Source organism: Bufo bufo, chromosome 9 (assembly GCF_905171765.1).
Source record: "Bufo bufo chromosome 9, aBufBuf1.1, whole genome shotgun sequence".
Classification (NCBI taxonomy): Eukaryota; Metazoa; Chordata; class Amphibia; order Anura; family Bufonidae; genus Bufo; species Bufo bufo.
The window spans coordinates 73,070,480-73,095,823 of NC_053397.1; the positions used below are offsets into that span (position 1 = coordinate 73,070,480).

At 48.1% G+C, this 25,344-nt stretch overlaps 1 protein-coding gene across 1 annotated transcript; it reads right to left on the reverse strand.

Moving 5' to 3' along the window:
• Positions 1–1,098: 1,098 nt before the first annotated feature.
• Positions 1,099–24,943, reverse strand: DBT (dihydrolipoamide branched chain transacylase E2). Its single transcript, XM_040407645.1, has 11 exons — positions 24,861–24,943; positions 21,615–21,732; positions 13,493–13,568; positions 12,236–12,417; positions 8,933–9,057; positions 7,350–7,593; positions 6,036–6,202; positions 5,711–5,788; positions 5,439–5,630; positions 3,277–3,348; positions 1,099–1,965 (listed from the first exon to the last, which is right to left on the reverse strand). Exons 1-11 carry the CDS (start codon positions 24,909–24,911, stop codon positions 1,798–1,800), a joined length of 1,473 nt encoding a protein of 490 aa, XP_040263579.1. The 5' UTR covers positions 24,912–24,943; the 3' UTR covers positions 1,099–1,797.
• Positions 24,944–25,344: the final 401 nt, after the last annotated feature.

Consider the following 25,344-nt stretch of genomic DNA (forward strand, 5'->3'; position numbering starts at 1 on the left):
CAGGAACTGACCGCATCATAGCAGTTTATGATACAGGCAGTCTCTATCTGATCGTGAGTCTATTGTACATACTTACATAATCACGTGAGGACAGTACAATGGACCCACAAATCAGATAAGAACTGAATGTATTATAAATCACAATGATGCAGTCAGTTCGGGTCAGGGGAGGCTTAGACCGCGTTCACATATGCGCTTTGAACTCCGGCAGTCTGTTCCCGCGGAGGAACAGACTGCTGGGGAATTCACTGTATGCTGGTTTTTGGTTGGACAAAAAATAATAATATAATACTATACATAGCATTATTTGTCTGCCCAAAAGCCGGCATATATGCTGGAAAGCCGATGGATCCCATTACAGTAAATGGGGATCCAGCAGTGCACGATGGTACCTGGCTATGCTGGACGCAGTGAACTCCAGCAGTCTGATCCTCCACCGGAACAGACTGCTGGAGTTCATAGCACATATGTGAACCCAGCCTTACATGCAGCGATCTCCTCCACAGTATGTCATCCTTTGTCTCCATACAGAATAAGGAGTCTGAGTCATTTAGGAGTCTGCACCAATGATCTATTACCCAATGAACGAGCGTTTTGCTCTTTCATCAGGTAATTAGCGGCACCTTTACACTGGCAGATCATCTCTAACGAGCATTCATATGAACACTCATAATAATCTGCCTGAACATTGGGTGGTGTAAAGGGGCCTTAAGTCACTGGCTTGTCCTGCTAATTTTGTGACTCCTATAGAAATCAATGGAGAAAGTTGCACACAAGCGAGCCCACAACCCAATGAATTCAATAGTAAAGGCAGCTGTTGAAAGACGCTTTGACTCAGCTAATGAGGGTCACAAAGTCCCCATATGCTCCTGATAGGTAAAGGTACCAGACACCTCTGACATATATGGCCTATCACGTGGACACCCCAACATGGGAACACCCTTTAATGCAATATGCATGTCCGCCTTCGTATTTCTGGCCAGCATTTAGTTTCATCTACTAGGTGATAGTATATTACAAAGAAAGTCTTCAGCACTTACCACATTAGAATAGATGAACATGTAGACATTTCAGGAAAACAAGCGAGAGAAAACAGAATAGTTTCCAACAGTCCCATTTTTATTCATTTGCAGCCCTGAACGGTGCAAGGACATGGAGTGCGAGTCTCGTTTTATGACCATTTAAAACCAATGTACATATTTCCCACATTATATCAGACACAGGAATAATCAGCACAATCATTGTCTATTTAGATTGATCTGTATGTAGTGTAACAGTCTAGGGACGATCTATAACCTCAGTGTCATATGATGATCAGTCAGAGTTCCCTGTCCGTTTTCAGGGTCCGAATTGGCACCAGCGCGTTTTAGATCATGTTTCTTGTAGTTTACAACACTTACTCTATACCCTTCAATAACCAGATCCCTATCAGAAGAACACAGATCTACTCAGCAGCCTAAAAAGGGGAGACATAAATATCATGTTGTCGCTTTTCAGTTGGGCATTGTATGAAGTCCATTCAGCAGACGTCCCTTTAAACACCCTTCTACTGTAGGATGCAATAAAGTGATCCACACATGGGTCAAACCGCCCAAACCCAAAATGTAATAATACCTGAACAGCTGACCTGTAGTTGTGCTTGCAAAATCCTTGCCCGCAAGGCAGGGACCAGGCAATTAGACTTAGGTGGTTCCCACTGGGTGGAAAAACAAGTTGAGGTTTTCTGTACTGGGAAGAGTACCTTGTCCTTGTTGATGGTGGGATAAAAAGTGCCCCCTCCCATTACTTTAGGATTTTTCATTTTAAATCCAGAAGCATGGAGGATGGATTCTCCAAGTATGATTTCCATAGGTTAGAAAATCGGGACATTGTTGCACCATCAATAATTCTATGGTCTGCGGACCAGCTGATGTTGACGATTTGGGCTTTCACCACCTGCCCTCTGGAGTCAAACCTTGGTACTACCTGTAAATCAGAAGAGACAGGTGTGTTTTATCCTGAATTTATGTATACAGAGCAACTGGCAGCAGGAATTAAAAAAATGACCTTTAGAAATAATTTTTATGATGATATTGGTTATCAAGATGACTGTTTTCTGTAATGCCAATTTTCCATCAAGTTTCCAATTGGCCGGGGGTGTCTGATTGCTGGAACACCCATCCATCTATCCAGATAACCTGTATGAATGGAGCAGCATGTTGCCCATATGAGCTGTCATTCATTCTCTATGGCACTGCAGAGGACAGAACTTGGAAACTTCCATCAGAGGCAGTGCAAATGGGTGACCTGCTGCTCTATTCAGGGGCACAGGACCACGTTTCTCAGGATCAGCAGTCACACTGACCAGACACTTATCCCCTATCTCAAGTTTAAAATTTGGTCCAACCCTTTATTAGGAAATTACTGAATGGTCTGCCATTTATAGGATTCAAGTAGAAGAAGTGAGGGAACAATCTTCAAAGAGGACCTGTCACCAACTCCTGACCAGTATTTTAGTGACTACTTGCATCCCACATAACATAGCAATTCTGGAGCATCTTTTCTTAGAACTCTGTATAGTGCCGTTTCTCTACTATTCCTCCTGGTAATGCAAGGGAATGATTGATTCAAGTGCCCTTGTCAATAGGGTTTATCCCTAAACAGTTTGATACTGTCAGCAACGACTGGACTGTTTCAAGAGTAGACACACCCCATTTAAACTGAGAATTTATTCCGGGAGAAATAAGGGAATTTTCAAATTCAGAAAAATATGCTGCTCCTGTTCATTTCCCAATCCTGCTCATATTACCACAACTAAAAACCCATTGAAATGTGTATTAAAGGGGTTGTCCAGCCGTTAATATTGATGACCTATTGTCGGGATAAGTCATCAATATCTGATTGGTGAGGGTTCAACACCCCCGCTGATCAGCTGTTTGTAGAGGAGCTGGCAATCCATTTGAGCGCTGCTTCCTGTTCATTACACTGCACTTTGTCTTGGAAGTGCAGTGTAATACAAGTACCCGCTCCATTCAAGTGAATGGAGTGAGTGTATGTAATTACACTACGCAGCCGCTCTACAGGAGACGAGGCGTAGTGTGAAGACCAGGAAGGGGCGCTCGCATGGAGGGCCGCTACCTCGTCTCACAGCTGATCAGCAGGGGTGGCGGGTGTCAGACCCCCACCGATCAGATATTGATGACCTGGAGAGAGGTGGGACCTGCATCTGTCAAATATTTATAGTTTATCCTGTGGACATTTGTGTTCTCTAGACAACCATCATGAAAAATTACAAACCTGCAGTTTTCCAATGGCTCCAATGGCCACTTCTGGGGGCAGAATAACAGGCTTTGCGTATGTACCTCCAATCTACAAAAAGAAAAACCATGACAAGAGAAGACCAACATAATACAAGTCAATACACTGAGCTAAGATTTAGCCATAATTAGGACCTTTCAGCAGGATCAACCTTATTAAACCAGGCACAATGCCTGGTAAGATTAATCCTGCTGAGTAAAAGCCATTCACGTGCAATTAAAGTTTTTATTAAGCAATTTAGGCCCCTTTCACACGGGCGAGATTTCCGCGCGGGTGCAATGCGTGAGGTGAACGCATTGCACCCGCACTGAATCTGGACCCATTCATTTCTATGGGGCTGTGCACATGAGCGGTGATTTTCACGCATCACTTGTGCGTTGCGTGAAAATCGCAGCATGCTCCTCTTTGTGCGTTTTTCACGTAACGCAGGCCCTATAGAAATGAATGGGGTTGCGTAAAAATCGCAAGCATCCGCAAGGAAGTGCGGATGCGATTTTCAGGCACGGTTGCTAGGTGACGATCGGGATGGGGACCCGATCATTATTATTTTCCCTTATAACATGGTTATAAGGGAAAATATTAGCATTCTGATTACAGAATGCATAGTACAATATGGCTGGAGCTGGAGGGGTTAAAAAAAAAAGAAAAAAATAATTTAACTCACCTTAATCCACTTGTTTGCGCAGCCGGCATCTCTTCTGTCTTCTTTTGTGAGGAATAGGACCTTTGATGACGTCACTACGTTCATCACATGGTCCGTCACATAATCCATCACCATGGTAAAAGATCATGTGATGGACCATGTGATGAGCGCAGTGACGTCATCAAAGGTCCTATTCCTCACAAAAGACAGACAGAAGAGATGCCGGCTGCGCGAACAAGTGGATTAAGGAGAGTTAATTTATTTATTTTTTAACCCCTCCAGCGCTATTGTACTATGCATTCTGTATTCAGAATGCTATTATTTTCTCTTATAACCATGTTATAAGGGAAAATAATACAATCTACACAACCTTGAACCCAAACCTGAACTTCTGTGAAGAAGTTCGGGACTGGGTACCACAGTCAGTTTTTTATCACGCGCGTGCAAAACACATTGCACACGCGCGATAAAAGCTGAAAGGAACACAATCGCAGTCAAAACTGACTGCAATTGCGTACTTACTCACGTGGGTTTGCCGCAATGCACTGGGACGCATCCGGACACGCTCGTCTGCAAGGGGCCTTAGGCTTTAATGCACCCAGTGGTGGGCCCAAGCCCCTCAGTGTATCTTAGCTCCAATGCCGTGTCTCAACTGTTACTCCCCCTCCCCTTGATTGGCAGAGCCAGACATTTCTCATTACACTATCGGCACATGCGTAGTACATTTTCTTCAGCTTCCCAGGCACTGCAGATGACCACTGTGCATGCGGCAATACTGTAAATCAAAGTGCAAATGTGGGATTACAGGGCCTTACTGGCCTTCTCAATTAATGGGAGCATCAAATGCAACACAGAGCTGGAAAGGAGGAGCAACAGGGCCTGCCCTTTGGTGCAAATACACCTAATTTGCATAATGATACTATAATTTGCACAACCTATTTACATAAGAAATGTATGCTTTTACTCAGCAGACTCAATCCTACCTTTGTACCTGGTTTAATAGGGTACGTTTTAATGGCTAGGGATAAGTCAGGGAGCATTCTACTCATTTTGGGCTAAAATCTTTTTTATTTTTTTATTAGAAATCTCCAACAGTTTTTCCTCTACAGTTTTTTGTTTCAGTGTATCTATAGACTATTGTTCTCTGCCTCACACTCAATTAACCCATCAAGAATCTGCTCTGATGGCTTCATCTGTAGCCTCATTTAAGCCATATTCTTATCAGTTTCATACCAATTAAGCTAAGATGAGTGTTTATGAGCTGTGAGGAGTTCAGAGATGAGGGCTACACATCCAGATATCAGAGCAGCTCCCTGATGGATTCACTGTGAGGCAGAAAGCAACTAACAGTATATGCACTGAAACTGAAAGCTGTAGAGGACAGACTGTCAGAAATGTTTAATAAAGACCAATTGAAAAAAAAAATATTTAGAGCAAAATGAGTCAAATGCAATAATAAATACAACAGCCACCAAGAGGTTCCGAGCAGTTGGCTTACCGAACCAATGTTGGAGAGAGTAAATGTGCCTCCTGTCAGCTCTGCAGCCCCCAGTTGTCCTGAAACCCCTAAGCTCTGTAAGCGGTTCAGCTCCGCAGCAATCTCAAAAATACTTCGGACCTGTACGTTCTTCACATTAGGGACAATGAGCCCCTGTTGAGTGTCCATAGCAATCCCAATGTTATGAGCAGCCTATGAGAAACAATATCTTCTTTAATGCCTGGACACACAAGTAAATAAAAAAATTTTGAAAATCAGAATTGAATAGATACCTTATAGGTGATATTCTGACAATTTTCATCCACTGAGGCATTGAGTACTGGATGTTGCAAAAGGCCGAGGCTTGCTGCCTGCGGAAAACAATGACCAAAATGAAGATCCATATGTCTACGGGCGTCAGGTACCAACTCTATCAACAGCCGCTTTGCTGCCCAGTGTTCAGTTTTCATTTTATAATATGCGCTGGTAGAGCCGTGAAACTCATTGGACAAATAGAAGGAATGAAAAATATCACTGCGAATGCACCACGCATTCTTATCATGTTATCTGTACTGCTATTGGCACATATTTATTTAGGACTGTTTGCTTGAAACTCACCTTGAGGAAGAAAGGCATAAATGACAATCGGACTCCACGCGCTTCAGCCATAGGCTTGAGCTCTTCTCTGAGCCTCACAAGTGTTGTCATATCCACTTCATCACAGTAACCAAAGTGGGGGATTTTTAGTGCTGCGGACATGGTTTTCACCATGGCTTTGTGGAAGCCTGACAATATAAGAAAATACAAGGGAAGCATCGCAAAATGTAGCAGACAAAACAGGCTAATAGGTGGCACAAAACAAGGAGACCCAAGTGTGGTGCACAGATCACAGTGGCTTTGCACTAGGTCCACTGGGGGGGCAGATCTATCAACGTGTCTCAGCGGTAAGGCTGTGTTCACATGGTTAAATCAGCACGCTGAAAAGGTAGTCCCAGGAACTGCATCAAAATTCTGCGTGGTTTAGGTGCTTTGCTATATGGGGTTTCTGTTTTAACCCGTTTTTGGTCCGGAAAACGTGCCAAAATGGAAATTCTGACTTGTGACCATGGCCTAACAATAGAGGCCTTCGATGTACAGCTTTCATCTACCAAAATGCTGTGAGAAAGAATCACCAGAACAGCCAAATAGTGAAACAAAATGGCACTACAAAAACTTCTCATGTAACAATATCAGGGTAAGTTCACACAGAGTTTTTCCTGTGCTAAAAAAACAAAAACAACAAAAAAAACAAACACACAGACGTGGTATGCACTTCAAAATGCCATATAGTTTTTGATCCTTCCCACTGGGAACTATAGATGTGGATTCAGCATGGTATGAAGATTTAATCTCCATTTCCTGTGCTGTGGTTTTTAAAAAAGCAACACCTATAGGAGTCTCAGACTGTTAGAAACAAGATTCTCTGGTCTGATGAAACAAAGATTGAACTTTTTGGCCTTAGTTCTAAGTGTAATGTTTGGAAGAAACCAGGCCCCGTCCAATACCATCGCTGAAGCACAGAAGTGGCGGCTTTTCAGAGGTTGGGACAGGAAGACTGGTCAGAGTTGAGGGAAAGCTGAATGGAGCAAAGTAAACAGATATTCTTAATGAAAACCTGATCTCGAGTGCTCTGGAACTCAGACTTGGCCAAAGATTCACCTTCCAACAAGGCAATGATCCCAAGTATACAACCAACACAACATATGGATGGCTTAGGGACAACTCTGTGAATGTCCATGAGTAGCCAAACCAGAGCCCTGACTTGAACCCAATTGAACATCTCTGGAAAGCTGAGAAACCTAAAAATGGCTGTCTGCTGATGGTTGAATCTTTCTTACGGAATAGAAGCAGTAAATCTGCTATAAAAAGCTCTACACATTAATACGCCATTACCTTTCAAGGGCTCTGTGACATCCTTTCCTGAGAAAGTGATTGGTTTGGTGAAGGAAACTGGAATGGTAGGAGCTGTTTCCTTCTGAGATGGTTTAGAGATTTCTTTTTTGGGAGGTGGTGGTACGATCTCCATTTGGGGAGAAGGTGGTAATATGGCACCTGTCTGCTTCGCCAAAAAGTTAAGAATGTCTTCTTTTAGGATACGTCCATCCCGGCCACTGCCCACCACTTCACTAAGCTTTATCTAAGGAAATCAGATTGCAAAGAACTTATAATACAGAATGCATCAGAATTCCTCTAAATATTACTCATTACCTTGAGCTGCCAATATTTTTGTCTGAGCCAACAGTGATCATGTCATACATGTGGATTGTTGTACATCTATCGGTGCAATTTTCTTTTTAATTTATCTCCATACATATTAAATTGTCAGCCAGTCCCACCTAAAACTGCGGCTTGTCCAAAAATAATCTAAGGGTACTTTCACACTAGTGTTTTTCTTTTCCGGCGCTGAGTTCCGTCCTAGGGGCTCAAATCCGGAAAAGAACTGATCAGTTTTATCCTAATGCATTCTGAATGGAGAGTAATCCGTTCAGGATGCAACAGGATGTCTTCAGTTCAGTCGTTTTGACTGATCAGGCAAAAGAGAAAACCGCAGCAAAAACTGAAGACTTGCCTGAATGCTGGATCCGGCATTTTTCCCCATAGGAATGTGTATTAGTGCCGGAACCGGCATTCAAAATACCGGAATGCCGGATCCGTCCTTCTGGCTTGCGCAGACCAGTAAAAATGTGAAAAAAAATACAAGACGAATCCGTCTGTACGCATGACAAGCGGAGAGACAGATCCTTTCTTGCAATGCATTTGTGAGACGGATGCGCATCCGGATCTGTCTCACAAATGCTTTCAGTCACATCCAAATCGGCGGATCCGGCGGGCAGGATATGCCCCCATTGTCTGATAGGTGAGCATATCTCGTAAATCCGTCGGTCCCATAGAAGTGAATTGAAGTCGTGGCCGCGCAGATGCAGTGTGATCCCATTCATTTCTATGGGGATTCCGAAAATAGCTGAGCGTGCCAATAGGAACGATTGGTGGTGGGTCATAGGTAGTTCATTGGCAGAACACATACATGGTGCCCACCTTTTCAGACTACCTGATGCATACTGTACATTGGCAATCCTCATGTGATCAGTGGACAATCCAAGAGCAGCAGGAAGTGTCTTGAGCTACCAAATGCACAGTATGCATCAAGCAGTCTGAAAAGAAGCGGCCATCTTGGGTAACGGAAGAGGAGCTCAGGAATCGGAAGATCTGCCACTGAAAATATAAAAGGAAGGTCGTCCTGTAAGTGTTCTGTTTATTCGCTAGTAAAAATTAATTTTGTTTCTCAACAGGGTGGGGGGGGGGGGGTTAATCACTTTAACTTTTATCCTATAGTTTAGGAAGTTTACAGTGAAATGATACAAAGAGTAGATGGGTTCAACGAGTGGGGAACACAGGCAGGTGAGCAGTGGACACCATGCCTATGTTCTCCTCTATTAATAATGGCGCCTTTTTTAATAGAAACCAACACAGCTTACGTTGTTCTCCATTGCGAGGCGCCGGACGGCAGGAGTGGCCAGTGTCTTATGTCCCTTTATTTCTTGATGTGTATGTTCCTGGGAAATTGCAGGAGTCTCAACCACATCTTCTTCCGATGCCACATCTGGGGAAAATATATATAAATTTTTTTTTTTTTAAGAGCGATGCATACAGAGAACACAGAGTCCTTACACATGGCTAATCCATACAGAGTTAAAGCCCAACTTCACCCATAACTAAGGCTACTTTCACACTAGCGTTGTTTGAATCCGGCGTTCAATTCCGACACCGGAACTGCCCGCTGGATCCGGAAAAACGTGTGAAAACAGATTACATTTGAATCCTGATCAGGATTTTGATCACAATGAAAAAATGCATTGGAAAAAACGGATCAGCCATTTATGGACTAACATTTTTTTTCACATTTTTCGGGTTTAACATGCAAAAGCCAGATCCGGTTTGACGGAACACACAGCGCCGGATCCGGCGTTAATGCAAGTCAATGGGAAAAAGGCCGGATCCGGCGTTCAGTCAAAGTGTTCTGGATTTTTGGCCGGAGGTAAAAATACAACATGCTACGGTTTTCTGAAAAGCCTGATCAGTTAAAAGGACTGAACTGAAGACATCCTGATGCATCCTGAACGGATTGCTCTCCATTCAGAATGCATTAGGATAAAACTGATCAGTTCTTTTCCGGATTTGAGCCCCTAGGACGGAACTCAGCGGCGGAAAAGAAAAACGCTAGTGTGAAAGTACCCTAAGTATGCACTTTCAAATACCAAAATATGGGTCTCCTTGTAACAAAACATTCTAATTATTCCTTGACAAAAAACTATATATTACTGAATTAATGAAATTTATCAAACACCTTACCACCAAAACCTGGATTAAAGAGAATCTGTCCCAGTTGGGTCGGCTATCACCACCTACAGAATGACCTTAAAATTTGATGTAGGGGGATGTCAAAGGAGAAAGGTGGAGATTTCTTATCTCCCTACCGACAGAAAATAGGCTTTAAAAAAAGTAGTAAGCCGTGTGTTTGTGACTTAAATTCGACTTTTTGACAAAGAAGCCGCCCTCGATACTTTTCCAAAAAGGGAAGTGACAATGGTGGAAAAGGGGCATAGCCAGCAGCCAAGACAAATTTATCTTCATTTACACCACTTTTCTGGTGCAAATGAAGCCAGAAATCTACGGCCGCTCTGAGCGGCGATAGATTTCACTTTCACACGTTCGCAGTAGCTCCATCACCCCTGAAGACGCCACGTTAGGTTGCAAAACATTTCCGGGGAGCTGCGAATAGGGTTTTAAGCTAAAGAGGTCATGTGTTGATGCAGCTGTGTATGCAGTATCAACACGGAGTGTGCTGCAGGCACTCCGAGAGGTGTGTATAAGTTGGATTACTAAATAGACAGGGAAAATAAGGATTAGGGATATCCATACTATAAATCCGGGATAGCTATCCTAAGCAAAATAAGTTACACATCCTATAATAGACCCCAACTACATTTACTTAGAGTATTATTGTGGCCAAGTGGCAAGCCACAGTAACATAGCAGCTCGATGTGAGCAACATTCTGATACTAATTCATGTTAACTCTCACTCTATGGAAGTAAATATCCCACAGAGATTTCCCACCTAATGATTATATGTGGAGAATCTTCAGTAATTAATATACACACAGTTGTGTCTCATGACCACTTGATTTTAATTAAAATATTGTTTGTTTTTTTCTCTTAAGAAAAATAATAAATGTTACGTTTTAAAATTAAAAAGACCATAAACAGGAATTAGATAGCCCTAATAGGGCTATTGTACCACCTATCATTAATTAATCCTGGGTCCAAAGTGGGCATTCCGATTATTAGATTTCACTTTAGGCGCACAAACTGCCGGAGGAGGCCCCTAAATTATGACGACGCCTGCGCTTCATCACGAATTAGGAACATCCTCCGGGAGAGCAGGGGATATCAAGACCGGCAGTCTGGATAAATCTCCCCCAAAGTGTATGTTCATAAGCCAAGATGGATATAAAGCACTTTTCTCAGTTTAAGGCCTCATGCACACGACTGTAGTTCGGGTCCGCATCCGAGCCGCAGTTTTTGCGGCTCGGGTGCGGACCCATTCACTTCAATGGGGCCGCAAAAGATGCTCCGTGTGCTGTCCGCATCCGCAATTTGCGGATCGCAAAAAAAACCAAAAACGATGACATCAGTTTTTTTGGGCGGATCCATTGTAACAATGCCTAAAACAGACAATAATAGGACATGTTCTATTTTTTTTGCAGGCTACGGAACGGACATACTGATGCGCACAGCACACGGTGTGCTGTCTGAATTTTTTGCCGACCCGTTGAAATGAATGGGTCCGCATCCTATCCGCAAAAAACAAACAAAAAAACCCGGAAACGAAATACGTTCGTGTGCATGTAGCCTAATTCTGTTCAAAAATTACTTAGATGGCTAGAGGATGTCAAGAAACAGAAAAGAAAAACCCCTTAGAAGACAGTAATGCGCCTGCATCTTAGCATCTGTATTATGGCCACAGATCCTTCAGCTTCTTATTTGCACAGCAGTGCCGACAGCCACCTAGTGTTTAAGCGAGCAACTGCAACAAAACTCTATTTAAATGAATAAGGCCGTGTTGTAGGTCGTTTCACAGTGGCTGGTCGGGAGAGTCTCTGTGCGCCTAAAGAGTTAGTCCAGTTTCAGAAACAAAACAGACAACCCTCAGGATCAGAACTGATAAGTACTTACCTGGCATCCAGAACCGCTACTCTGTTTCTTCCGGTAAGCTCTGCTGCAGCAGTTACATCACATCGACATCATGTGACCACTGTAGCCAATCACTGCACCAAAAAGGCCACTGATTGGCTGCACCGGGCCCGTCACATGACGTCATAGCTGCAGCCGGTCTGGCAAAGAGAACTGGAGTGGGGGTGCTAGATCTTCCAGATAAGTACTTATTACTTGTTTACTGCAGGTAAGCCTCTATGGTGGCTGGGACCATGGGAGTGCACATAGGCTATAATGTGCATGCATGACCACCACTGATGGATTGCACGGTGGTCTGTAACTATGGAAACTAGCAGTGTATAATGTGATGGAAAAATGAATCCAGCCAGCAAAGGAAGCAATATGGATAATAATAATACATTAGTAAGTGTCTTGTATTCACTTTCTCTACATGAAAAATGCCACTTACTGGAGTGAGAGGACCCCTTTAATTGTAAGGTAACAGTTAAAAAGGAGAATATTTTTTTTAAATTAAAAACAACCTGGCTGAGAAGACTGAAACAAACCTTTCATAACATCTGTTTCAATATCCACCAAAGGTTTTCCCACCAGAGCCGTGTCATCTACATTGTAATAGAGCTTCCTGACAATCCCGTCGTAGCGACTGGTGATGGTCACCGAGGCTTTGTCACTTTGAACCTCACAGATACTGTCAAACTGGGACACCGTGTCACCTTCTTTCACATACCTAAAGAAATACAAGCAAAGAATACATGAGATGATTGTCGAGTCCACCCACACAAACCACTAGGACCCCGGCGCTGCAAGGCACCAGTGATAATGACCATGGAAATCCACCACAGCCCTACAGACACCATGTCTTGGATGCTTGTTAAGAGCAATTCCACTCAGAAACAGAATCATTTCCCCAGCAGGATCATTTCTCATCTGTTCAGCTGCAGATCTGCCTATTCCCAGGCTCATCTTCTGTTACCCAAGATGGCTGCAACGCTTCTCAGACTGCCTGACGTATTACTGTGCATTTGGTAGCCCAAAAAACTTCCTGCAGCCTATGGAATGGCCAGCACTGCTCACAATGCTGACCGATCCAAGAGCAGGGCTGGACAAGTAGGAAGTATCTTGGACCGATGCACAGTGTACCTCAAGTAGTCTGAGAAGCGGTGCTGCCATCTTGGATCCAAGACGAGGAGCCTGCCATGTGGCAGATCTGCAGCTGAAAAGGAGGTCATCAGGAAAGTGGTAAGTTCATTCCACAGTTTTGTTTCTTGAACTAGAGGGTCACTTTTAAGGAAATAAGTCACCGGCGACCTCCCCATACAGCTGTTAGACACATAGATGTGGTTCACCTGATGAAAACAATGTTTTTCCTTTGTTGATCTTAGGCTCTGTTCCCGAATTATGATACATTTTCTAAATATGCAAATTAGGCCTTTGGTGCAACGAGGGTGTAACCATTGCTCTTGTTGCACCCAAGCTCCTCTCCTTTCTGTGAACAGCCCCTCCCTGGCTGCATCGATTGACAAGGCCAGGCCGTAGCCACAGAGGGGCTGTTCACAGAAAGGAGAGGAGCTTGGGTGCAACAAGAGCTATGGTGACGCCCTTGTTGCACCAAAGTCCTGATCTGCATATATAGAAAAAGGGTTATAACTCGGGAACGGAGTCTCAGATCAAGAAAAGAAAAACAGTGTTTTAATCAGGTGAACCCCAGCTCTGTGGCTGTACCAAACGTTTGATAGGGAGGTCGCTGGTGGCAGACTTGCTTTAGCATTTGAAATAGTTTAGTGTTCATTGCATTAACTCACCAGTCTTTTACGGTGACCTCTGTGATTCCCTCTCCGATGTCTGACAACTTGAACTGTACAATCTTTCCATTCAAGGCTGAACAATAGAGAAAAGTCAGAAGCTGCTCAATGGTGAATATAAACCGGGAAGGCAAGTAAGTAAAAAAAGAGTGGACACTTTGTGGGTGATGGCTAGGGATGAGCGAATCGACTTTGGATAAAACATCCGAAGTCAATTCGCATAAAACTTTGGTTCAAATACTGTACGGAGCGAGCGCTCCGTACAGTGATAGAATGTATTGGGTCCGATGAGCCGAAGTTATTACTTTGCGAAGTCTGGCGAGACTTCGCATAATAACTCCAGAAATTGATTTATACTGTGAAAGAAACATTTCCCGAACTCAGGTTCGGTTCCGAGGTACCACTTTGGTACCACTTTGTTTTTTCACAGTGTAAGGCTACATGCACACGACCGTATGTGTTTTGCAGTCCGCAAAAAAAAAAACAAAAAAAAAAACGGATGACATCCGTATGCCATCCTTTTTTTTTTGCAGATTCATTCTAACAATGCCTAAAACGGACAAGAATAGGAAATGTTCTATTTTTTTGGCGGGGCTACGGAACGGACACACTGATGCGGATAGCACACAGTGTTCGGTCCGCATTTTTTGCGGACCCATTGAAATTAATGGGTCCGCATCCTATCAGCAAAAAAATTAAAATTACGGACACGGAAAAAGGAGACTTTTGTATTACTTACCAGTAAAGTCTCTTTCTCGCTCTTCCTTGGGGGACACAGGAAACCATGGGTATAGCTCTGCTCCCTAGGAGGCGTGACACTAAGTGAAAGCTGTAAGCCCCTCCTCCATCAGCTATACCCTTCAGCCTGGAGAGAGAGACTACCAGTTGCGTGTCCAAGTAGTGAAAGATAACCACCAACCGGAAAAAAAGGAACTGTCAAGCCCCAACGGGGGCAACCAAGCCGGAACCACAACTGTAAACCCAAATGAAGGGCGGGTGCTGTGTCCCCCAAGGAAGAGCGAGAAAGAGACTTTACTGGTAAGTAATACAAAAGTCTCCTTTTCTCGCCCATATTCCTTGGGGGACACAGGAAACCATGGGACGTTCCAGAGCAGTCCCAGAAGGGAGGGACCAGAACAAATTAGACCAACACCGGAGGCATCAATCAACTGCCGCCTGCAACACCAGACGGCCTAAAGCAGCGTCAGCCGACGCATGAGTATGCACCCTGTAGAACTTGGTGAAGGTGTGCAAGGAGGACCAAGTGGCCGCCTTGCAAATCTGCTCCGTAGAAGCCCGATTCCTCTGAGCCCAGGAAGCCCCGACCGCTCTAGTGGAGTGAGCGGTAACACCGAGGGGCGGAACCTTGCCCTTGGCGAGGTAAGCCTCAGTAACAGCCATCTTGACAAAACGGGCGATAGCAACTTTGGATGCCGCCATCCCTCTGCGCGACCCCTCCGGAACCACAAAGAGCGAGTCAGTACGCCTGAAAGAGCTGGTTACCTCCAGGTAAACCTTGAGCGCCCTGACAACGTCCAGGCGATGAAGCTCCCTCTCCCGGGGGTGGGAAGGGGAAGGACACAAAGAGGGGAGAACGATGTCCTCGTTCAGATGAAAGGCGGAGACCACCTTAGGAAGGAAGGAAGGGACCGGACGAAGGACCACCTTGTCCTGGTGGAACACTAGGAAAGGTTCCAGACAGGAGAGTGCAGCCAATTCGGACACCCTCCGAAGAGAGGTGACGGCCACAAGGAAAATAACCTTGCAGGACAAAAGTCGCAAGGAAACCGTCCGCAGAGGCTCGAAAGGAGAAGCCTGGAGCGCTGAGAGAACCAGGTTCAGGTCCCAGGGCGGTACCGGAGGGCGGTACGGGGGAACCGCGTGAGCCACGCCCTGAAGGAAGGTCTTGACAGGACCAAGGGGGGCCAGTGGGCGCTGAAACAAAATGGACAGCGCAGACACCTGACCCTTCAAAGAACTAAGACCCAGACCCTGGGCGAGTCCGCTCTGCAGGAAGGACAAAACAGTGGGGAGAAAAAAGCGGACGGCTTGCGGGCACGGATCATGGTGCGGACGACGTCCGCAGAAAAACCCCTACGTGTCAAGACGGTGGTCTCAACAACCACGCCGTCAAACGTAGGGACCTTAAACGCGGGTGGAAGATCGGTCCCTGAGAGAGAAGATCTTCCCTGGCGGGCAGCGGCCAGGGCGCGTCTGCCAGGAGCAGCATGAGGTCGGCATACCAAGACCGGCGGGGCCAGTCCGGAGCGACCAGAATCACCGAGACGCCCTCCGCCGCGATCTTCCGAAGGACCTTGGGCAGGAGTGGGATGGGAGGGAATATGTACGGACGCGCGAAGCCTCGCCAAGGACGAACGAGGGCGTTGGCTCCGCAAACTCCCGGATCCCTGGCCCTGGACAGATAGGCGGGGACCTTGTGATTGAACTTGGAGGCCATGAGGTCCACGTCCGGCATGCCCCAACGAAGGCAAATGGCCTCGAATACCTCCGGGTGAAGAGACCACTCGCCGGGGTCGACAGTGCTGCGACTGAGGAAGTCCGCCGCCCAATTGTCCACCCCTGGAATAAAAATTGCCGATAGAGCCGGGACGTGGGTTTCCGCCCAACGGAGAATGCTGGTGACCTCCCGCATCGCTGCAGCGCTGCGAGTGCCCCCCTGGTGGTTTATGTATGCCACGGCCGTGGCGTTGTCCGATTGCACACGAACTGGATGACCCTTCAGCAGATGAGTCCAGTGTCGCAGAGACAGAAGGGCCGCTCTCAGCTCCAGGACATTGATCGAGAGTTTGGACTCCGATGGAGACCAAATGCCCTGGACGGATCGGGGAGGAAACACGCCTCCCCAGCCCAAGAGACTGGCATCGGTTGTAACCACCAACCAGTTGAGCGGCAGAAAAGACCTGCCCAGAAGAGGGGACTGTAACCACCAGCGGAGAGATGACCGCACCGGAGGCGATAGATGGAAGGGATGATCCAGAGACTGCGGCGATTTGTCCCAGGAGGAGAGGATCGCCCGTTGGAGAGGGCGGGAGTGAAACTGCGCAAATGGGATCGCCTCGAAGCAGGCAACCATCTGCCCCAAGACCCGCATGCAGAAGCGGAAGGACGGTCGACGGTGGAGAAGGAGACCCCGAATCGCCCGGCGGAGGGTCAATCGTTTTTCCGAGGGAAGACGTACCTCCGCCGCTCCCGTGTCTAAAAGCATTCCCAGGAAGACCAGTTGTCTGGAGGGGGGAAGGGAGGACTTGGGGAAGTTGATGACCCAACCGAACCTCGCCAGAGTCTCTAGAGTGAGATTCACGCTGGCAACCGCTTGAGAAAGGGACGGAGCCTTGATGAGGATATCGTCCAAGTACGGTAGCAGAAAAACACCCCTGGAACGGAGTAAGGCCAAAACCGGGGCCAGGACCTTGGTGAACACCCGGGGGGCTGTTGCCAGCCCAAAGGGAAGGGCGACAAATTGGAAGTGGAGGTCCCCCACGGCGAATCGGAGGAAGCGATGGTGACACCGGGCTACCGGAACATGGAGGTAGGCATCCTGTATATCGATGGAAGACATGAAGTCTCCCCGCTCCAGGGAAGCCACCGCGGAACGGAGGGACTCCATCCGAAACCGTCGAAGGAGGAGAAAACGGTTGAGCTTTTTGAGGTCCAAAATGGGCCGCACCGAACCTCCCTTCTTGGGAACTACAAAGAGGTTCGAATAGAACCCTTGGAACCTTTCCTCTAGAGGAACGGGGGTAATCACCCCTCTGTCCAGTAAGGCTTGAACGGCCGCGGAGAACGCAGCCGCGCTTTTCGGGTCCCGCGGCGGGCGGGAGCGAAAGAACCGATCTGGAGGGAAGGACGCGAATTCGATTTTGTATCCGGAGGACACAATTTCGAGAGCCCAGGCGTCGGAGACGTGAGCCATCCAGACGTCCCTGAAAAGGAGGAGCCGGCCCCCCACCCGGGTGGGTGGGGGCGCGCCTTCAGGCAGAGGACTGCTTTGCTGCGGGTGTGCGGGCAGCCTGCGGCCTGCGCCAGGAGGGCTGCGCCCGAAAAAACGGCTTCCTACGCTTATCCTGGGGAGGGGCCGAAGCGGCAGCTGCGGGGGGAGCCCCAGAGTTCCTGCGGGAGGACCGAAAACGAGACGCACCGGGGCGTCCGCGGGGGGCGCCCCTGGCTTGGGGTTGAGGAAGATGGGTGCTTTTACCACCCGTGGCCTCCGAAATAAGCTCGTCTAGGCGGACCCCGAAAAGGCGGGAACCCGCAAACGGTAGCCCCGCCAAGGAACGTTTGGAGGCAGCGTCCGCTTTCCAAACCTTCAGCCAGAGCTCCCTCCTGACGGAAACCGCCAGGGCGGAGGAGCGTGCAATAAGGGCTCCCGCATCAAGGGAGGCCTCACAAACAAAATTCCCGGCCCGAATAATAAGCTGGGCCAAGGAACGTAGGTCCTGGATGGGGACGTCCGAGTCCAACTCCTGTTCCAGCTGCGCACCCCAAGCAGAGATTGCTTTACCTGCCCAAGCAGAGGCAAAAACCGGTCTGAGGGCAGAACCGGAGGCAGCAAAAATGCCCTTGGAAAGGGTCTCCATGCGACGGTCCTCCGCTGACTGAAGAGAGGACCCGTCGGGAACAGGGATGGCCGTGTTCTTTGACAAACGGGCCACAGGGGGGTCCACCTTGGGTGGGGACGACCAGGTGGCCACGACATCGGCCGGAAAAGGATAGCAAATGTCCAGCTTCTTGGGGTTGACAAAACGGGCGTCCGGGCGAGCCCAAGCCTTAGACACCACGGAGGAGAAATCAGAGTGGATTGGAAAAACTTTTGAGGCCTGCCTGGGTCTGATAAAGGAGACGCTAGCTGCGTCAGAGCTAGGGGGGTCATCTTGCACCTTAAAGGTGTCACGAATATCAGAGATGAGCTGACCCATCGCTGAGGCTAGCTTGGACGGCAGGGCCGAGTCCATTTCCAAATCTGAAACCGCCAATTCACCTTCAGAGAGCGAATCCTTTGGAGAGGAGAGGCTCGTCTGAGTGCGCACGCGTGGCGGGGAGAGGGAGGCATCCGAGGAGGAGGCTCGCTCTACTCTAAAACGCTTCTGAGAGTGCCTAGCTCGGGAAGGGTCACTAAGAGAGGGTGAACCCGCCGCAGCGGCAGAAGCGATGGACCCGGAGGGCGCGACAGTAAGAATGGCGTCCTGCGGGGTAGGCGGCCTGTCTATTAGGCGGCCCACGACCTGAGTGAGGCTTTCCACGGCCTGGGACAGGGATCTAGCCCAGTCAGGCGGGTCAGAGGAAGCAGGGAGCGACACAGCGGGCGACTGAGGCTGCGGTGGAGCTCGGCATGCAGGACAGTGCGGATCAGACTGCCCCCGGGGAAAGGCTTCCCTACAAGCGGTACAGGCATGGTACCAAGGCTTGGCAGCTGCAGAAGGGTCTGACATGGTGGAAAAAAGTTGCACTTAAAGTGGGAGACCCCAGGTGAAAAAACGGGGATCACACCCAAGTAACAGTACTGGTGGCACGGATGGGGTTAACAGTCCTACCAGACCCAGATGATGCAAGCGGCAGACAGCAAGGGCAGCAGACTGAAGGGAGGCTGTGGAGGAGAGGCGGCAGGCACAGAGGTGAATAGCTTCAGGATCGGACGGCAGAGAGAGAGCTCCACGCAGCACCTGAGATGTGGAGCCCGACGAACCAGGAAGTAGCGGAGCGCATGTAGAAAGCTCCGCCCCCCCCCCCTTGCCGCGCTGAAGGAGAAGCAGAGCCGCACGCGCGCGCGGCAAAATGATTTAACCCCCTAGGTAGATGAAGTGCCGGCCATGAAAAGGTGCCGTTCGCGCCAAGTAAGCGGCCCCCGCCTGAATCTCCTCATACAGCCGTCCCCCTGACTGCCCTGCCGTTGAAGATGGTAGCCACCCCCCTAAGAACCAGCTTGTCCTGGGTCTGCAACACCAGAACGAAGTCCCCCCCCAAATGATGGCCGGTAAAGTTGCCGGCCCCGATATGCCCATGGGGGAGGGGAGGGAAGGGGGGGGGGGTAGATGGCACGGAGAGATGTAGCAGCGGTGGGAGGGAGGGAAGGGGAGGCTGGAGCAGCCACTCTCACCATACGCTGTCTTCGCCCTCAATCCATCCAGCAGGGTCGCCCCTTCAGCCACTGGCACCGCAGTGGCAGGAAGCCGGGGGAGGGACTTGGCGTGCGGGCGACCCTTGAGCTGGCGGGACGCAGGGGAGCGAGGCTGCCCTGGTCCACCTTGTCTTCTGTGGGGGAGGCGGCAGTGCGGTATTACCGGCACTGGCGCGACTCAACCCCGGGAGAAAACAGAGGGGTCTAGTGCGCCTCTGTTGTCCCTGTAAGTAGAAAAAAACCGAATTAAAAACAACAAATAACGCAAAAATAAAAAATTATAGGAAAACAACCCTGCCTAAGCAGGGAGTGTCTTGCCTCCTTGGACACTAAGCAAAAACTGGTAGTCTCTCTCTCCAGGCTGAAGGGTATAGCTGATGGAGGAGGGGCTTACAGCTTTCACTTAGTGTCACGCCTCCTAGGGAGCAGAGCTATACCCATGGTTTCCTGTGTCCCCCAAGGAATATGGGCGAGAAATAACAACGTTCGTGTGCATGTAGCCTAAATCAATTTCTGGAGTTATTATGAGTAGTCTTGCCAGACTTCACAAAGTAATAACTTCAGCTCATCTGAGCCAATACATTCTAATACTGTACGGAGCGCTCGCTTTGTACAGTATTGAAACAAAGTTTAATGCGAATCGACTTCGGATGTTTCATCCGAAGTCGATTCGCTTATCCCTAGTGATGATAATAGGCGGAGGGTGGGCTTTACAAGGTCTAGTATTGACGCTGATGTTTTATGCACAATGGGGGTTATTTATCAAACTGATGTAAAAATAGAACTGGTTTAGTTGCCCATAGCTACCAATCACATTCCACCTTTCATTTTACACAGCTCCCTTGGAAAATGAAAGGTGGAATCTGATTGGTTGTTATGGGCAACTAAGCCAGTTCTACTTTACACCAGATAAATCTCCCCAATATTTAAATTATCTTTACATCTAATCGAAAAAACCTCAATGATAATAGGTTTCCCGACAGAAGTATTTTCTAAGGCTACATGCACATGTAAAAATGGATAAACTGTCCATTTTTAACGGATGTTTTTTTCACTGATGCCTTTCCGAGAAACGGACATGTGCTCGTGGCCTTACTCTCATCTAGAACGTTCAGCACAACAAACATACAACGCTGCTCCCATATATGCAATGGACGCTCACTTCTCCATGGTTCAGCAGATTTCCCATATTCCATTATAAGGTTCACATGATGGATCTTGAAAATGCGCTGATTTTCTACGTGGTTTTGGTGCAGTTTTTGGTACGTTTTTTCAGCTTCCCATTCATTTCAATGGGAGAACCAGCGCATATTCTGCTCTAAGGCCTCATGCACACGACCGTTGTTGTGGTCCGCATCCGAGCTGCAGTTTTTGCAATTTACTTCAATGGAGCCGCAAAATCTCCCCCAAAGTGGCTGCTGTATGTTCTTCTCAGTTCATAAGCCAAGATGGATATAAAGAAGTTTTCTCAGTTTAAGGCCTCATGCACACGACCGTAGTTCGGGTCCGCATCCGAGCCGCAGTTTTTGCGGCTCGGGTGTGGACCCATTCACTTCAATGGGGCCGCAAACGATGCGGACAGCACTCTGTGCGCTGTCCGCAACCTTTGCTCCCTTCCGTGGCCCCGCAAAAAATATATAGCATGTCCTATTCTTGTCCGTTTTGCGGACAAGAATAGGCATTTTTACAATGGGCCGCCTGTTCCGTTCCGCAAATTGCGGAAGGCACACGGGCGGCTTCCGTGTTTTGCAGATCCGCAATTTGCAGACCGCAAAAAACTGAACGGTCGTGTGCATGAGGCCTAAGACAGAACATGCTGCTTCTTTTTTCCACTACGTTTTTTTTCATCGTGAAAAAAAAAAAAAAAAAGCAAGTTCTGACTCCCAGTTAAAAACAGCGCCAAAAAATGTTGTGTGAACGGGCCCTAAGAATCATTCTGCTTTGTTGACGACTTATGCTGTATTCAGTGACGTCGCTGGTGCTTACCGGAGGCAGTTCTGAAGGTTCTTAGCTGCAGAGGTGGCAGGGTCACAGACGGAGGCTGCTTCCTGCATGACTTTACTAGTAAAAACCGGTTACATGGGATCCCTTGTCTAAAACTGACCTGGGGAGAGGAGCGCAAAAAGCAGAAGTCAGGGGTAAAAACATGAAACACCAAGATGTCAGGAGAGAAGAGCAAAGGTGACCTTTATACAGCTATGACACTGCTACTGTGGGATGAGAGCATTCTGTATGTGGGATCCAATGGCAGAACAGGCCGAGGAGTCCTGCAGAAGGGGCTGACGTTTCCAGCAGCCTGTACTCTGAAGATGGAGCAGCAGGTTTATCTCACTTACATGGTAAAGAGAGATCAATGGTCAATGCAAAGAGAGCAGAGGAGAAGGAGTCACTTCTACCATATGATCTCTTATGTGGCCTCCTGCTCATTAAAGGGGGTCTCCAGGATTCATTTAAAATGGCCACCAGCAACCTGTCCTCGAATGTAAGCAGGACTGGTGGCCTCCACTTGTAGAACTGCCTGGGGGGTGCAGTTTGCTACAATTTTAAAGGGCATCTGTCACCAGATTATCAGCATTAATCCAGCTGACAGGTGAAACATGAGCATATCAGCCAAATGTAGTGCTTTTAGTCCTAATTCTTTATGTCGCCACAATGTATCTAAATTTCGAACTTTTATAATATGTAAATGAGGCACTGGGTGCAACTAGGGCGGTGTCATTGCACTCAGAGGCTCCACTCCCTGCTTTGCCGCGCGCCCCCACCACAATGACTGACAGGCCAGGCAGTGAACATATATTCACACCTGGCCCTTTAAGGGGTTGTCTCATCTCAGACAATGGGGGCATATCGCTAGGATATGCCCCCATTGTCTTATAGATGCGGGTCCAACCGTTCGGACCCGCACCCATATCGAGAACGGAGCCCCTGGTCCGGCCACCACCAAGCACTCTCCCCATAGAAATGAACGGGAACGCTCCGCGCATGACTGGCCCACGCCCCCTTTAACTTCTATGGGTCCGACAGAAATAGCCGATCCAGCTCGGCTATTTTTGGCGGCCCCATAGAAAATGAATAGAGGCCGGCTGCGCAGTGCGCTCTCCACCACTTTCGGGGCTCCATTCTTGATATAGGTGCACCTATAAGACAATGCGGGCATATCCTAGCGATATGCCCCCATTGTCTGAGATGGGACAACCCCTTTAAGACTCATCGGGAGAACGTTCAGCGCACACACTGTACAGGGATGGAAACCGCCAAACGCGCTCCCGCGAGACTTCAGCCACATGGAGGCCACATAATTAGGACTAAAAGCATCCCATTCAACTGTGCACATCCCCTGGATTAATGCTGGTAATCTGGTGACAGATGCCCTTTAAATAATTCCTGGAGAATTTCTTTAAAGGGGCAAATGGTGGAGGGTAAAGGTGAATGTACACTTTAAGGGCTCATGCCCATAACTGTCTGCGCCCTGTAGCCCTGCTGCGGACTGCAAATAGCGGGTCCGCGATCTGCCGGATTCAGTCCGCACCACAAAAAAATAGAACATGGCACAGACCGAAGTCCCACGGTAGCGCTCTGTAGTGCTTCTGCGCCACTCCACATCTTATGGATCAATTTAAAGAGGACCTTTCATTACAATAAAAAATCTAAACTAAGCATACAGACATGGAGCGCGGCGCACAGGAATCTCCCTGCACTTACTGTTATACCTGGGCGCCGCTCCGTTCTCCCGGTATAGGCTCCGGTATCTTCAGATTTTCGGCTCAACTGGGAGGAGCCTGCAGGCGTCTCCTTCTCCCAGGCTGTAGCGCTGGCCAATCGCAGCACTCAGCTCATAGCCTGAGAGGTTTTTTTTTCTCCCAGGCTATTAGCTGAGCGCTGCGATTGGCCAGCGCTACAGCATGGGAGAAGGAGACGCCGGCAGGCTCCACACAGTTGAGCTGAAAATCTGAAGATACCGGAGCCTATACCGGGAGAACGGAGCGGCGCCCAGGTATAACAGTAAGTGCAGGGAGATCCCTGAGCGCCGCTCTCCATGTCTGTATGCTTAGTTTACATTTTTTTATTGTAATGAAAGGTCCTCTTTAAGTGACAAGGGGCGCACCCGGCCAGTTACAGTATATTGCGGACCGGCTGTTTGTGGGCTGTCACCTCTCCTGACAGGTCTGATTTAGTAACTACTTGCATCTCCCATGTAATAACAATCCTGGGGCAACTATTCTTATGGCTCTATGTTGTGCCAATTCTCTATTATTCCTACTAGAAGTTCTGAATAAATTACTAGCAGTCTGCAACAAAGGTCCAGATAGGTGTTACCAGTTGGAGGTGTGTCCCTGCACAGTCTGACACTAACCAATCAGTGCTGCCAGTGTCAGGCTACTTTCACACTAGCGTTAAAGGGAGTCTGTCATATACAGTGCTTACATTGCCCTATAGCACACCTATACACGAATGTAATGGTACCTTTGTCTTTAGACTTGCAGAAGCTGGAAAAACTAACTTTGATTAATATGCAAATGAGCACTCGCAAGTGCCCAGGGGCGGCGTTCACTGTGTTAGTGCCCAGGTTGCCCTGCCTTTTTTCATTGTTCCCCCGCCCCAGCCTCTGCATATGCCCGCCCTCCTATTCCCTTGCATCAACCTAAGGTCTGGCCGAGATCCCGCAACTTCCTCGCCGGGCACTGCGATGCCCATTGTGGGCATTGCATCGCTTTAACTACTGCGCATGTGACAGCAAACGCCACATTGCCGCTGGTTTTGCGCCGTTCGCCGGAGCATGCGCAGTAGTTAAAGCGATGCCGTGCCAACAATGGGCATCCAAGTGCCATCCATCTGGACCTTCGCTGCAAACTGCTAGTAATTCATGCATAACTTCTAGTAGGAATAATAAAGGAATGGCACAAGATTACAGGAGGATGCAAATAATTACTAAAACAGGGCAGACGGTACAGGCCCCCTTTAAATATGTAGTAGTAGTAGTAGTATTATTATTATTATTATTATTAATAATAATAATAATAATAAAAAATATATTAACAACTTCTTATTAATGATATACATTGAGGGGTAAGGCTCCAGCATGCAGAAGTGAAGCTTGGCAGCACAGCACTGCTATCCTTAGGGGTCAGGACTCCAGGGCCCGGAGCAGAGCGGCGTGGGGGGCCACTCGTCTCATCAGCATGGCCGCCCTATAACTCCGCTCTATCAGATATAAACAGCCGCTTCTCTCACCAGACGGCCCAATGACCGGTTGCAGCTCCTCAGTGCTCTCACAGCCGCCATCTTACCCGGAAAAGCTGGGCCCACCAATCCCGTTAGGAATCTGCCTCAGCCAACCAATCAGCGGAGAGCAGGGGAAACAATGTGTCAATGCCAAGGAGAAGGGGGAGGGAGAGAGGCGTGCGAGGCCAGCAGCCAATCATTGCCGAGATAAACGCCTGCCTGGCTGTCAGGGTTTAGGGCGGGGCTTACAGGCACACGAGCCTGAGAAGTAGGCGGTGTCTTCCTCCAATATGTCGCTGTCCAGGGCAATGTCCGCCATGTTTCTGGTTATCTACGGTCGTGACTAATAAGCGCGTATTATTAAATAGTGAAGGCGCCGCAGTTTGTCTTTCGTGCAGTCAGACACGGCCGTCCGTGTTTTGTATTAATTCTACTGAGAGGTTAAACTCGTCCTCTCCGGTCACCTCAGCTTTAATGCTATCATTCCTGTGCA